The sequence below is a fragment of the Macrotis lagotis genome, chromosome 2, assembly GCF_037893015.1.
Source record: "Macrotis lagotis isolate mMagLag1 chromosome 2, bilby.v1.9.chrom.fasta, whole genome shotgun sequence".
NCBI lineage: Eukaryota > Metazoa > Chordata > Mammalia > Peramelemorphia > Peramelidae > Macrotis > Macrotis lagotis.
This window is the reverse complement of record NC_133659.1, coordinates 44,331,077-44,347,053: the sequence shown is the minus strand read 5'-3', so window position 1 is coordinate 44,347,053 and position 15,977 is coordinate 44,331,077. Positions and strand designations below refer to the sequence as shown.

Genomic DNA, 15,977 nt, shown 5'->3' with positions numbered 1-15,977 from the left:
TACAGAAATGGGGACTGAACAAGTTTTCTGAGCCATTTCCCACAGTCCCTATTACATGTTTTGTGTTCATTCACTAAACACAGAGCCCCCGTCCACCTGGCTGTCCACCAGCCGGACAGCGACCACCTTTGTGAAGGAGACAAAACTGACCAGACTATCATTCACCAGGTAACCAACCAGTCTTCAGGCCTCCCATTCAAAGGAAAAGGACCATTCTTGGGGGTGCAGAGATGATGGAGGCCAGTCCCCTCATTGCCAGAGAAGGAAACTGAGGCAGGGGAAGGGCCTTACTCGTGTTGGATCTGGAACACAAATTCAGTGTCCCCTCCCCCAGGCTCCTAGCTATCCCCCCACCCAAGCCAAGAGGCTGAGTTCATCTCTTCTCATCTTCTCTCCACTTCCCCAAACCCGGAGCCTGCTCTGCAGCTCTTCTCATCAGACAAGCAGGAAATGACTTTTCTGCTCCAACAGGTAAGAAGCCGTTGAACCGATACGTGGTCCACGACGGAAGCATTCACACCGTCCAAAGATCGCCTTTTTACAGCGACATTGTCCTCACCATCGGGGGCTGGAATGTGGCCATATGGAAAGAAGGTGTTTCAGTAAGTTCTTTGCATAAAGGCTGAGCAAGGAGGACTGTGTCCCTGGTTATTGAGAAAGTACAATATACTGTACGACACACGTTATGGAAACAGCGACAGATGGCCAGGGCCACAGCTTGCAAGCAGATCCCATCGTGAGCTTTTCAAAACAACCCCTTCCTTTTATCTCCTTAGAGATACTTTTTTTGCATTCCTCCTTTAGAAGAATAAAACAATTTTCAGAGCTCCCACTTTAAAATCCAGGCCTGAGGTTTTTATGAGAGAGCTAGCTAGCCAGAGATCTGAGAAAATATGGTGGAGCCAGAATAGAATGGAGAAGAAAGGGCAAGGTCAGAGGCCGGACTGCAGACCCCCATCCCCAAGGGGCCTGGAGCCCAAGCTGACTCATATACAAGGTCCTTTGTTGAGCAATGGCACATCCCTGGCCTTCATTATTCCAGGTGGGTACGGTTGACTGGAGTGGAGACTGAAGCAGCAGAAATGTGGGGAGTCCTGGCCCTCTTCTCTTGAGGAAAGATCCTAAGGGACACTCTATCATATGTCATGGAGGGGCAGAAAGGGAAGGGTCTTCTGATGAGTTGGGTTATGAAACCCCTGGCAAGTCTTGGCTACTTGGAATCTTGTTCCATGACTTTGGCCCTGTCTGGTGACGGGGAGCAGTCATTAGCTTGCAGAATGGTTCCCCTCTGGTGCTGGGTACCAGGGCTGAGGTGAGATGGCAGCTGTAGCTGAGCCCCTCCGGACTCTCAGTCAGCCCTAGAGGGACTGTGTCCCCCAGTTAGGCTGTGAGTAGGGACTGGATCTCTTCTCTCTCTGCTTTTCCAGTGCTCACTATCCCATTCTGTTAAGAAAGCTGAGAGGTTAATGAGTTAGAGAACACGGAAAATGAAGGACCGATCCCTGCACCCTGAGGGAGGACTTTGGTGGGGAGTATTTATTAAGAGCATATGATGATGGTTAAGATGAACTCTTGTTGAATGATATTGAGTCAAAGCTTAAGATTTCCCTTATGGAAATTTTAAATTTGCCATTCAAAAATCATCATTTCATCTGACAGCAGCAAAAGGCTGGGACCTCTGAGTATTTACAGGGGTTTTTGTTTTTCTTTTTCAGCAAGGACCACTCCTTCAGTCCTCCTGTTCAACAAAAAAGTATACGGCTGGACACTGGTCCTTGACGAGACCAGGAGTCTTCTTTGTTGGCAAAGAAGATGGATACATTGACATTTGGGACCTGCTGGAGAAAACTCATGAGCCTGCCCAGACCCAAAGCATATGTATAACGACGATCACATACATCAGACCCTGGATAGGATCCCGTAGGTTAACTCTGAAAAGGAGAAAACCTGAACTCATCTCATTCTTTATAAATAAACGAGAGCTGGCACTAGAGAAATGCTTCTAGGTTTGACAGAGTGGGGAGGCAGGTGCCACTGCAAGGTCAGTCTAGAAGCCAGCAAAACCCAGGTTTAAGTTCTACTGCTGATGCCTACTGGCTGGGGAGTCTTCACAGGTCACTTTAATGCCCCCTGAGGCTTTCGGCTCCCTTTAAAGGCCTTTGAAGAAGCTTGCCAAGAAAGTGCTGGCTCACACAGGCAGAGGGGGTTTGCTTGTTGGGCAGTTCCCTGCCCCAGTAAAATCACCCTGTACCAATGTATGTTTAAAAAAAAACACATTTATTTAAGGCAATGGGGTTAAGTGACTTGCTAAGTCACACAGCTAGGCAATTATCAAGTGTCTGAGTACACAGTTGAACTCAAGTCCTCCTGACCCCAGGGCTGGTGCTCTACCCACTGTGCCGCCTAACTGCCCCATGTGCCAATGTATGTTTACAAGTGCAGGCATCTTAGGTTTCTTTTACCAATGAGGAGACTGAAGAGTAAACTCAGCTGATACTCAAAGGAGCAGAAATTTCCTGATTTCAAGACTAATGGACTTTCAGGAGTGCCCAGCACTCCTTGTTAGCCTATTAATAATGACTTTTAAAGTGATTTTAGTTAATATTAGAAGAATTATAATGTGGGAAGAGGCCATAAAATGGTCCTCTGTCCCTTCCTACAGGATTCACCCCTATCAGATAAAATCCCAACTGTTTTTTAAAAGACATCCAGAGAAGGAAATACCACAACCTCCTTCTACAATCCATTCCAAGGTTTAATGAGTCCCCGGTGTGACAAAATTATCAAACTAAATTCCTCTGGTAATGAGCTAAATATTATGACTTTCCCATCCACTATGGAAAATGGTGGACTCAGACTTTGAAAGGAACAAAATGAAAATCATAGTAATAAGTACTTTGTCCAGTTGACTTGTTTTGCAACTCTGGCAACCCCTTCTTCCTTCCCCGTCCCCTTGAAGGAAGGGGTGCTTGTGGGCCTCTCTGTAGCTGGCCCTCCTTTACCTATTGATGGTGCTCTGTACAATACATGAGAGAGACATTTCATCTTCACAACCACTCTGAGGAAAGGCAGAAGCTACCATTCTCATTTTAGAGCTTATCAACCTACAGTCTTAAGGTTGGAAGGAACCATCTGAAATGAATCTCCTCTACCAACCCCTGACAAGGGGTTCCCTGGCTTTTACTTGAACATCTTCCCCTATTTTTGTCCCAGGCTCCACCATCCTTCCAGCTCCCAAGTTTACTCTCTTGATATCATTCTTCTTCCTTTTACTCACCCTACAAATTCAATCAGATACCAAATCTTGCTGTGCCAACTTCCACAATGTCTCCCCACTCAATCAACCTCCTAATGCATATCCTCATCACCTTTCACCAGGACTATTACCAAAGTCTGTCAACCTCAAGTGCTTCCCCACTCCTATTCATCAAAAATCTGAACTTATCACCTCCCCCCCTTTACAAAATAAACCTCAACTTAAACTATTCCTACCAGATCAAATATTTAAAGCTATCATCTGGCCCCTTCTTCCTCTTTACTTCCCTTTATATAATTCCCCAGTCCCCTTGTGTTGGTTCCTTGCAGCTCCTCAAGCATGAAGGTCATCTCCTGCCAGTCTTCCCTCCGAGAGTCCCCCTTGCCCAGTTACTGCTGCTTCCCCTTGTTACTAGTATCTCCCCTTTCATGAAGGGCAAAGGCTACACTATCTACGCTTTTGTATTTCTGCCATATAGTTGGTTTGGTTGACTGGAAGGTCTTCTTGAACTGAAGCCAACCTTTGTTTCCCCATGGGGAGAAGCCTTGGAGGTCTTCCTTTGGTGCTAGAGGGAAGCCAGACAACTTCACTGCCAAATGACATGATGATTTGAATACTTGAAGAGAGTCATGATGGCCCCAATCCCACATCTCCTTACTGTAAGCTAAATTCCTAGTTTCTTCAACCAGTCTATGATCCAGTTTCAAGTCCTTTCATCATTCTTGTTCCCTTCCTCAAGATAATGCTACAGGTGTGTCCAAGACTCCCTTGAGGTTTGGCACCAGGGAGTGACCCCAGCATTTCAGAACATTGCTGTTCTTGGTCAGGACATACTTCTCAGAATGAAACTGAAGCCTTTCATGGGTTCTTTTATATTTGAGGTTGTTGCAGGGCCCCCAGTGACATATGACACAACTCGCTAACCCAGACTGCCAGACCGGCCCTCTTGACCCTCTAGGTCAAGGCTTTACATAACCTGGGTAGAAGCCGATGGGTCCTGGGTCTGCCAATCCCCAGCCCCATTCAGCAGACCAGACTGTCCTGAGATCACTTATCATTCCTGCCTGTTTCTAGAAGGAGCTGGCAGGTGTAGATACTCCAAGGTCAAAGAATTCCTTTTTTTCCTTTTTAACTAGACTTGGGGTTTCATTACTATAGAGAAGTCCCAGTAAAGAAGTCCCCCCTCTCCTGAGGCAGATGAGTATGGACTTGGAGCCTCAGACTCTCAGGGTTTAAGGGACTTTCTCCTGGGTTTGCAGTTCCATCCAGAGCCCTCTGTGTCCATTCCGACTATGATGCCTCCTGCCAATGAGTCAATGTTTTAAAGTTTGCAAAGTGAATTCTAGCACTTCTTGATCCTCACAATAGTCCTGAGAGATCATTTGATCAGGGCACAGAACTCATTCGGGTCCCAGGCGGAATTTGAATCCACATCGTCTGGATTCCAAGTTGAACCCTTGTTCTCTTTAGATAGGACTGCCTCTAAATAAGACTCTTGACAGACACCCCATCCCACCCCCATTTCCTGGGCTCAGAAGCATCAAAAGCAGAGAAGCCCTGGCCTCTGAACTCGTATTATGGGGCTGAGGCTGGGGCAAAGTTAAATTATGGGAGAATGCTGTGGATCCTCAGCAAACAATAAGCCAGGGCTTCCTATTTTCCACTCTCCTCCACTGGAGCAGAACTGTGGCTGCCATGCTTTCCCTTCCTTATGCACCACGTTTTCCAAGGTCTTTTTCATCATCATTATGATTACCCACTGAACTCATACCAAAGTTATGTTGATTAGATAAATAATTAGGGGGCATTCTTCATAAGGTTTCTTTTATTATTACTATTTTTGAACTAATGATAGGGACTGAACCTCTAATTACTAAAAGTCCTAGGTAAAGAAACTCCTTTTCCTAATGCATTGTCCCTACAATTAATGTTGTTGTTACATCATTTCAATCATGCCTGACTCTTTGTGACTCCAATTGGGGCTTTCTTGGCAAAGATCCTGGAGTGGTTTGCCATTTCCTTCTCCAGTTCATATGACAGATGAGGAAACTAAAACAGAGTTAAATGACTTGTTCAGAGTCACACAACTAGTAAATGTCTGAGATTGTGCAGCTCGGTCTAAAAGACTTTAGGCACAGGCACTATCTAGCTGACCTGTTCTCTGCAATTTATAGTTATATTTATATTATATATATTTACATATAATGCACATTTAGAACTGCCTAGAGCATGGAGAAGATAAGTAACCTGCCCAAGGTAAAGGAAAAAAATAACACAAAAATGTTCCCAGAGAGAAGTGTTATCCCTTTCTCAGGAGGGATGGCCTGAATTTCTACATGGTTCTCTGATTCCTAGCATTTTTGCAGGGTTGTTTTTGTTCCAGAGATATGAAAGCATCTATTTTTGTTACATTCCTCCACTCTTCTCTCAGATTAGGCTTAGAAATTATTTGAATTATCCCAACTTCCTAATGTTTTCCAGATCAGACATTGCTAAGCTAAATAGTGCATGTTGTCAAGGTGTTTGCGACTTTTAATTAGTGCAAAATCCTAACTTTCCTGACTTTTCATTAACAAGAGTCTACAATCTATTTGAATTAAGTCTCTTGTAGGGAAGAAGGGGGAAAACAACAAAAGTGAAGAGTTGGGGAGGTTAATGAAAAATTTGTAGCAGATTTTGATGATTTGTTCATATTTCATAATCTCAGGGAAAATAAAAATCCATTGCTCTGTAGCAGAGAAAGCAGTGAGTCTGATTCTGGTTTTGAAATTTTGAAATTCTTCCAGATCATGGAAAGTTTATTTTCTCTTAAATTCTTACAACTAAAATATCTTCTGGAAGTATTTTCTGAAAATCTTGCCACATGTCATCATTAGCATTCCCTTTGAGTATGTCTGTGTTAGGATGGAAGTTTTACAGAGAAGCACAGACAAGAAAAGCATGGTTGAAGGAAGGCTCAGGAAGGTTGACAAAAAGTTTATAATCTTTGTTCTGTTCCCCCAAACTGGAAAAACTGACATCCATATGTCCATGTGGTCTCTGCTGTAAAACCCAGTGGAGGTTCCATGACCAATGCAACCGCATGTAGAAGCAACAAGTCTCAGAGGAAACTGCAAAACAAAAACACATGGATGTTTAACTTCTAAAATTACTTTTTGTTTGCTAAGTTTTTCCCCTTTTTAAAAATCTTTCAGCAAAGCAGCAATTTGTAGCCATAGCTGATTATTACGGAACACTGCATATATTAGAAATTCCATGGACGTTAAGTCACCCTTCAACCAATGAGGTTGGTAATATTTTGCTTTGGAGATTTTGTGTGAATAGATATCTTGGGGCTTTAGTTTAAAATTGTTTTGGGTTCTCTGTGGACTTAACTTTCTAAGTTTAGAAACAATGGTTGGCATCTTTGTTGTGTGGTCATAAAAATCAAAAAAATTCTAGCGTTCAGAATCATAAGATGTAAAGCATGGAGAATATTCTAGAGATCATTGAGTTACTTCACTTGAAGAAGGAGGAGCCTGTGGCTCAGAGAGGCGAGGTGGATCCATCATTTTTCTCTACCATGCCATGTTGTACTTGGGAAAGGCCTCATGGCCAATTGGTCTCCTCAATCCTCCTCCCCCACTAAGCAATCCCCACTAGAATGCACTCAGTAAGTAATCATTCAGTCAAGCAGAGTTTGCTCATATTTCATAAGTCAAACAAACTATAATTATAGGGGTGGGAGACCAACTAAAAGAGAACGGCATTGACTTTTAAGAATTGAGAAGAATTTTCTTTAAGAATCGGTAACTATTAAGGAAAAGATGTGGAATACAACCAGAATGTATGAAGCTAACATAAAAGTATAGTATCACTGTTCTCCAGTGAGATTAATGTACAGCCTCTATACTAGACCAACCTAAACTTCACAGATTTAAGCCAAATGAAACCACAAAGAACTCAGGTTCCCCTCTTTGGGGAAAGAAGTACTGCTCAGATTTACATCAGGAACAAAATGGTCCTCCTTGGAAGAATTTCTTTCATTAGGGATGGACCTGTAAGATATTAGCAAAGTCACTGAAATATACAGTTTTTCACAAGTTTGAGAGTATGCTTAGATTAGCATTTGGTACTTGTGACCTATTCAGAGTAGACACAAATGAGTAAAGCAAAGAAAGGACCTGGAAATTACTATCTCCACTCCAGACATCTAAGGATCAATGGCAATGCTGATGAGATTGATGCTGCCTTTTAAATGAAACTTCTAGGATACCAAAGACTTATTTCCATAGGACATTTAATAAATCCTGAATGCCTGCCTTAACACAATCATAAAGACACTATATCTCTTATTTTTCTTTGTATCTTTCTCAATGCCCAACCTAATGCCTTTCATATAGTTGACACTTAATAACTGTTGACTAGATGAATGGATAAATACAAATAGCATTATTTTGTGTTTTAGTTTATTTGTGATTTTGTTCTCCATTCATGTGAATAATGGTATTGTTTGATGATTACTAGAATTTTAAAAGGTATCTGTTGACTAGTTGAGAGAACCATCACATATCCGTATTATTGATACCATAGCAAAAACTGTCCAAAAAATACTTGGAAGTTTTTATTTTCAGTTTTGTTACAGAGAAAATTATTATGTCTCCAGATATGTTCTTGGTATCTGATTACTATTAGGGCAGTGGATGTTCCCTACCTCTCTGACAAATTGTGTCGCTGAGATTTCAAGTGGATCGTGCATGAGTCTTTTATGTTTTTGTTAACAGACACAAAGTGTAAATAATTACTTTGACAGAGAAGTCGGTCACCTGAGATATAGAGAAAAACGCCAAGAAATTCGAGATAAGGAAAAAGAAGAAACACAACTAGAATCAGAAAGAAAGAAAACTGTAAGTGAAAACCTTTTTCCCCCTCTAATATCTAGCCTTCTGTCCTTCAGCTATGAAGACAAGCTCTGGCCAGGACCTCCTCTTTCCCCATCTCTCCTCAGGATATAGGGGATACTTCTCAATCTTTTGTCAGTCATTTATGAAAAAGGAGATACCAGTCTGATGCCCCATGAAGTCTCACCCAATTTCTTGGGATATATTAAAGGTCCAGGGGTATTTTATTTTGTCTGTACAAGACAACCAACACCAAGAGGTTGGAGAATTATGGTGTAATGAGCTTGGTCACATTGACACACAGAGGAACATATGTTTACCTTGGGGCAAAGGGAGACATGGAAGCTTCTTTCTTCCTTCTACTGCATCCAGGGTAGGTTTTTCAAAAGAATTTCTTAATATGTAGTTTCAATTGTGTCCTACTTATCTGTCTCTTAATGAATATTATTTTGCATTCTTTTCTTTCTTCCTTTTTAAAAAAAAATAATTTCCCTGCTCTCACTTGAGGGAAAAAACCCCCAAAAGTCATGGTTTGTAATTAGTAACTTATAGGCACAAAAAACAAACCAAAAGACGTCCTTGGGTAGGAAAAGTGTGTTTTGGTAAGATTTATGCTTCACTTTGGCAGCTGTGGTCATTGGAGAAGGGAAAAGATTGGAGGCAGGGAGACCAACTTGAAGCCACTGAAAAGTCCAGAAGAGAGGTGATAAGGATCTGAACAGTAGTTGTGGAAGCAGATGAAAGAGAATTACATAAATGATATCATGGAGTTAGGAAGGACAGGTGCCAACTGATAGGTCATGGTGTGTGTGGGGGGAAGTGAAGAGTAAAGACTGAGAAGCTGGATGAGCTGGATGATGGTGCTGGCCTCCATAGAACAAAGGGGGTGTGAGGTGGGACTGAGGCAGGGATAGAAGGAGCTCTGCTTTGAAAAGGATGAGTGTGCAATGCCTACAAAATATTTAACAGGCAGTTGGGGATGAAAGACTGGAACTACAGGGAAAGGCAGAGGAGACAGACAGACAGACAGACTAGTGTATCCCCAAATACAGTACACTGTATAAATCTAGGTATATTTATTAATATAAGGATGATAATTAAACCTATGGGACTTGATGAGGTCATCAAATGAGAAAAAAAGGACCCAAGGCACAGCCTTGGGGGCTACCTGGAGTTAGAGGTAGGATATGGATGACTAATGACTCAATAAAGCAGATAGGAGGAAGCAACAGAAAAGCAGGAGACCCAAGAGAGCAGAGTGTCACAAAACTTGAGTGAGAAGAGAACATCTAAGAGGCAAAGATGGTCAACAACGTTGAAGGCAGAAGAGATTTGAGAAGAATAGGGACTAAGAAAAAGATCATTTAAGAAAAAAAAAAAAAGAATGGTTTTTGTTTTATATCCAATGGAATCTTGTCACATCTAAGGAACATTTCTGAATAGTTCTATTTTCCAAAAGAATGCATGTATGTATTTAAGTGTGTATGATGCTTAAAAAATAAATAATTGGTTAATGTGGTGCCTCAAAGTGTTTTCAGAAAAAATATTGATAAAGTTAGACACATACTGGGAAAAGACCAAATGAGCAAATAGCTATTATCAAGAAAAATATTCATTATTTAGTTTCCTATTCATAGTTTGATCTTGAAGAACAATATTCATTGGCTTAAATAATACTGTAAGCCTGAATCCAAATATCAATCTGCTAATATGTTAATTCAGACCAGAATTCAAACATTCCTGCAGAAATATAGTGATGGGCATTAGAGTTGGTGACTTTAATTAAAACAGATTATAAGAGCTAGCAAAGACCTGAATATGTGACTTTACTTACTGTTTTCCCCTACTATGGTTGTGAGTCTGAGTTTTGTATCGCTACCGTTTTTGCCTCTTCCTTCCCCCAATTTTCCATCATTAGGCAGAAGAGAAGTAGCAAAGAGAGGGGAAGGGGGGGAGACAACATAATGTCTTCAACATCCTTGGCACTTAAAAAGCACTTGCAGGATTCAATTTGTGGTACTGTATTCTTAGCATAATTAGAACAATAGACCAAGCCTGAGACATAGAAAGAAGCTTATTAAAGGGGAAAACAAGCTAAGATGAGTGAGAAAGAAGCAGAATAGTTGAATTCTTCCTAGAAAATGCATTCCACCAAATCCTCATGGAAAAGTCCAGAGCCAGTGGCAAGGAATCATTTTCAGCCCAGGTCAGCATGAGGAGACAGTGAGAGAGATCTGCAGATCCTGGGGATAGGTGGGGTCTCCAAGAGGGAGAGGCTGCACTTTCAGACGAGGAGGTCCCAGACCCAGATCACATAATTGCCATTGGGAGGCAGCTTTGTTATCCAGTTCTGGGTCACAGACCCGGGGAGGGCTAGGAAGACCACCTGCCCCCAGGGCTGGCTTTCCTTTCATAGGAGGTCCTGGGCTGTACACCAAGGAAAAAGGATGTTTAGAAGGAAATAGCAGCAGGAGCAGAGCATCTATCCTAGGTTGCAGAGGAATACCCAGGCAGGAATAACAGACAATAGAATATATAATCAGGCCAATTCAAATAAGTACCAAGTTCATGGAGTCAAATCCCAGGGACTCAACCATTGAGACATGAAAAGATGACTGGGCTCCCAAGCCATCTGTAATGGTTAAATGAAGGCTTTGGGAGTTTGGGGCTCCACCCTCCAGGCTCCCATCCGAGGGGCAGGGGCAATAGAGTACCAAAGCTTATACAGTCTCTGCAATGATAAGTTTCCCTAGTGATGAGCTTTTCCAGGGAACAAAGGGATGGGGAATGATGGTAGGGGAAATGAAGGGGTGTGGCCGGTGAAAAATGAAGACCAAACAGACCAAAAGTGAATCTAAAATTCTGTCCCTCTGAACCAACTGAGTTACCCAGATGGTTGTGAGAGAGGATTCTAGCAGCATTCCACTATTTCTCAGACCTAAACCCAGATTAGGTATTTGCAGAGCTCAAATCAGGGAGCTCAATCAGACTTACTCTATATCAGACCACTGTGGGAACACTGAAAGCCTACAGATCCTCAGGCTGTCCTTGAGATCCAGAAAGAACATAACCCTAAATATCCCCAAGAAAACTGGCACCAATAGGACTAGCCCTGACCTTCCCTCCAGAAGAACCTAGCCCTCACATAAGTCTGAAGGCAGAAAGGAGGCGGCAGCAAGCAAAAGAAGGATCCCACCATAAAAAACTAATATGGTGGCAGATGGGCTCAAGACACAAGAATGAAACCAAAACGTCTATAAGCCAAGCTTCAGAGAAAAATATAGGCTGGACAAACATTCAACTAGAATTTTTGAAAGAGATGAAGCAAGAGATTTTTTTTAAAATGTTTTTATTAATTAAATGAGAGCTCTTGAAAAAAGTTGGTAAAGAAATAAGAGCTATGAAAGAAAGAATTGGAAAGGGAATAATAACTTGGCACCCAATGTACAAAACCTTGCCCAAGAAACAAACTCTGAAACCAAACAGAAGTCAATGACTATGCAAGAAAGCAAGACATAATGAAACAAAATCAAAAGACTAAAAATATAAAAGAAAACGAATCTCACAGCAAAAACAACTGACCTGGAAAAAGTGGATTGAGGAAAAGAAAATTAAGAACCATTAAACTGTCTGAAATCCATGACCAAACAAAGAGCCTAGACATCAAATTTAAAGAAATCTTAAAGAAAACTACCCAGGTCTTCTAAAATGAGAGGGCAAATAATCCACTTCCTATAAGAAATGCCCAAAATGAAAATTCCCAGGAAGAACATAGCCAAATCCAGGGCTCTGAGGTCAAAGGAAAAATACTGTGAACATGGAAAGAAACTCATTCTGTACCTAAAACTCTACATTTTCTCAATATCACCCTGAACACTTAGTCTACTGGTTAATGCATGTTTGGTGATTCAGTGATGACCTCAATGAGATTGTCTAAACACTTTCACACTGTCCTGGGTGACAGCAATTGAACAAGAAAATGAGTTTTGTCCTAATTAGGCTGATTACAGCCTCTTAACCTATATTGGGCTGTGTGACTCTGGGCAAGTCATTTAAATTCCTGTCATTCTAAGCAATAAAAAATGTAAAGGACCTAGAAGAAACTGAGAGGCTTTGGTGGAGAGGGAGTTTTACCCACCCCGGGGAAAACCACTCCACAGACCGGATCCTCATCTCTATCCTGGAGCATTCTTTAGTATAGACACTGATACAATTCACTGTATTTCTTAATATCATCTGTTCTTTTGTTCTGAATGTTTCATTTGTTCTTTTTGTTATCATTATTGTGGTTTTACACAGAAGCCATTTCTCAATTCTTACCTACAGGACAAATGAGTCAATCCATAAATATGTATTAAATGCTACTATGCTAAACACTGGGGTAATTATCTTTTTGCTAAAGAAGCAAAAGACACCCCAGGGAACTCTCAATTTTCACCCATCCTTTAATAGGGGAGAATAGGTTAAGTCAACAAAGTGATCACATGAACAGTGGAGCAGTGCCATCCACTGGTAAGGCCCAAACCTCTGAAAACTTGGGTCAAACTGGTGCCCAAGTCACCAGGATGTGGCTTCTCTTTGATCACGGGTCCAAAGCCACACAAACAGCAAGACTAAATGGGGCAGAGATGCTCCGAGCTACACATGCTTGACTGCAGAATGGAAAGGAATGATATATCATTCAACGTTTTCCCAGCAGCTAGGATGACAGACAAGAGCTTGGAGAGAGCTAGAGGATCATCCTGTCCAGGTGTTTTAACCTTGTCGGATGAAACCTACAGACCTCTGTCAGATTAATGTTTTTAAATGCACACAGTAAAATACAGAGGACTACAAAGGAAACTAATCATACTAAAGTATAATTAACTAAATGCTTTTTAAAAAGAATTAATAGTTTTCAGGTTAAGAATTCCTTTCATTTCATTTCATAAAAGGAACCTGAGAAAAGAAATGGTCTATTCAAGATCACACAGACAGAACCAGTATCGCAATCCAGGTTCCTGTATTCTTACAGCATATTATGTCTTTTTTCCTTGCATCCAATTTCTAATTAACAGTACTGATTAGTTAAGGATTAAGGATTTGTGCTATCCTTACAGCACAAAGCTAATTACTTTTATTTTTTAAATGTCATTTTTATTTTTCCAATTACTTACAAATACAGTTTTCAATGTTCATCCTTTTTGTTAGTTTTGAATTCCACATTTTCCTACCTTTCTCCCTTCCCTACTCCCTTGACTATGACAGTGAGAATCTGATATAATTTATATATGCACAATCATATTTAGCATATTTCTATATTAATCTTGCTGTGAAATAAAAATCAGAACTAAAGGGGGAAAAAACCATGAGAAAGAAAGAAAACCATAAAACTAGTTGTAAAAACTGAAAATAGTAGGTGATTCAGACTTCATGTTTTTTTCCCTCTGGATGTGGATGGCAATTTCCATCCCAAATCCTTTAGAATTGTCTTTGATCACTGAAATGTTGAGAGGAGCCAAGTCCATCATAGCTGATCATCACACACTGTTGTTGTTAACATGCACCATGTTCTGGTTCTGCTCGCTTCGCTCAGTTCGTGCAAGTCCTTCCAGGTTTTTCTGAAGTCTGCCTGCTCATGCTTTCTTACAGAACAATAGTACTCCATCACACTCATATACCATAACTTCTTCAGTCACTCCCCAATTGATGGACACCCCCTCAATTTCCAATGCTTTGTCACTACAAAAAGAGCTGCAAAATATTTTTGTACATGTAGATCCTTTTCCTTTTAAAAATTAAAAATTAAAGTGAGTGCAATTTATTTTTGTGCCCTGGGGCACCTTGGGAAAAGGAACAGGTGTGCCATAGTACAACTAATGGGACAAAGGTAATGCTAATTTCTAGAAGTCCTGCCTACAATATGTGAACTGCAGAATTGGTCACCAGCATAGACAGTAGTGGAACAAAGAGGTCGATGAGTGTTCAGGGAGGACCGCACCTCTGAACCCTTTCCAGAGCTTCTCAGTCAACTCTGGTGTTCACCTTTCACCCAACTTTCACCTGTGTCTCCTGGAGCATGCCCAGTGGCCTCACCATCTCAACAGACGGGCTAAAGCAGGTTGAGGGAACCAAGAAGTTTCAAACCCCTCAGAGTTAGGGGAGTGTAAAGACTTCCCCTGCTGGAATGAACAGATGAGAACGATTTGTTCCAATAAATACTAAAGCCTTGGTCAGACGTCGAAGATGCTGAGGTCACTGCATCCAGCGCCAGCGTTAGTAGTCGTGACTTTTGTCTTGAAATTGGACTTTGATGACCCTGGAAGACAGAAGGAGGTTGCCAACTTTTGTGCAACCACGACTCACTTAAATCCAATTCATGAACAAGTTTAAACATCACTCTGTAACGTCACTGGTCTTCTTTGAAAACAATGAACTAGGGGCTGCTAGGTGGTGCAGTAGATAAAGCACCAGCCCTGGAGTCAGGAGTACCTCAGTTCAAATTCAGTCTGAGACACTTAATAATCACCTAGCTGTGTGGCCTTGGGCAAGTCACTTAACCCCATCTGCCTTGCAAAAAAAACCTAAAAAAAAAATAAAGAACAAGTGTAACATTAAAGCAAAAAAACTTTTTTAGCTTTTACAAAGAAAAATTTACTTCAAAGGTAATAAAGCTACCAATCTGTTGAAGCCTTCTAAGATGGTTAAAATTATATATATATATATATATATCCCTAAACAGTCTAGTTATTTCTATCTTCTCATACATTGGTGCTCCTAATGTGATTTTCTTTTCCTCTCTTTTCCTCAGAAAATTTTTCAAAAGTCAAGAGAACAGATGGATGCTGAGCTGAAGTTGAACTACTTAGAGTTTTTGGAACTTGAAAAGCAGATACTTGGAAAACTTGGGGTGTTCCAAGATTCAGACAAAACACGCCCCCTTATCAGAGAACTTCTTTAGGTGACCAGTCCCGAGAGTTATCTTTCTGAAGATTTCTCCACTTCAGAAACATCTTTTGTCCCCATCCTTAAGAAATGTCTTCTCTCTGTGTCGGTTTCCCATGTCTAAGTTGTACATAAGATGATTAGAGAAAATGAACATAAAGAGATTAATATTAATGCTTATATATAGGTAAATCAACTTCATTAGCATTCATTAAAATTTCTCAGTTTGAACAAATGGCAAGCCTGGTTCTCTCCCACTCATGGTCAGAAATTCTTTTTTTTTTTTTACAAGGCAATGGGGTTAAGTGGCTTGCCCAAGGCCACACAGCTAGGTGATTATTAAGTGTCTGAGGCCGAATTTGAACTCAGTTCCTCCTAACTCCAGGGCCGGTGCTCTATCCACTGCACCACCTAGCCACCCCATGGTCAGAAATTCTATGCTGGTCCTGCAGAACTTATTTTAGTAGCTCAACAATTGCTCCCAAGGATGAGCTCTTACCTATCCACCCCCCTGCCCCTGAAGAGGTAACCACAGAAACAGAAACAAAAGCAGAGGCTGACCGACCCTGCCCACCAGCCAGTCAACAAGATTAAGACCTTGACCCAAACCCAGGGTGTTCTGTGTGCTGAGCAGAAACATAGTTCATGCAAAGGAAGAACTTATGTTCTAATGGCAAAGACATTACGTAGATAATTGGAAGGTTGCTGTCCAGAGTAGATGGGGAAGGCTAGGGCAGTCAATCTGAAGAGGCTGAATACAGACAAATGCTTTGCTCTTCCCCATTTATCTCCTTCAGAGCAGTCTGTCTGACACTCTATGAAAGGCATTAAGCTAGAGACCCTAGGAAGCTCAGACGTCACCTCCCTAAATGGACTCCTCCACCCACCCACAATCATTGAGCCCCTGCTTGAGGACT

The 15,977-nt window shown here is 41.3% G+C and overlaps 1 protein-coding gene across 1 annotated transcript in view; it reads left to right on the top strand.

Annotated features, from left to right (window-relative positions):
• DNAI3 (dynein axonemal intermediate chain 3) overlaps positions 1–15,295 on the top strand; it is a 120,115-nt gene extending 104,820 nt beyond the window's left edge. The window contains exons 19-23 of the mRNA XM_074221776.1: positions 472–602; positions 1,716–1,920; positions 6,451–6,542; positions 8,020–8,142; positions 14,927–15,295. Of these exons, the coding sequence (XP_074077877.1) occupies positions 472–602; positions 1,716–1,920; positions 6,451–6,542; positions 8,020–8,142; positions 14,927–15,076 (701 nt within the window). The 3' untranslated portion in view covers positions 15,077–15,295. The remainder of the gene's footprint in view (positions 1–471; positions 603–1,715; positions 1,921–6,450; positions 6,543–8,019; positions 8,143–14,926) is intronic.
• The last annotated feature ends 682 nt before the right edge of the window (positions 15,296–15,977 follow it).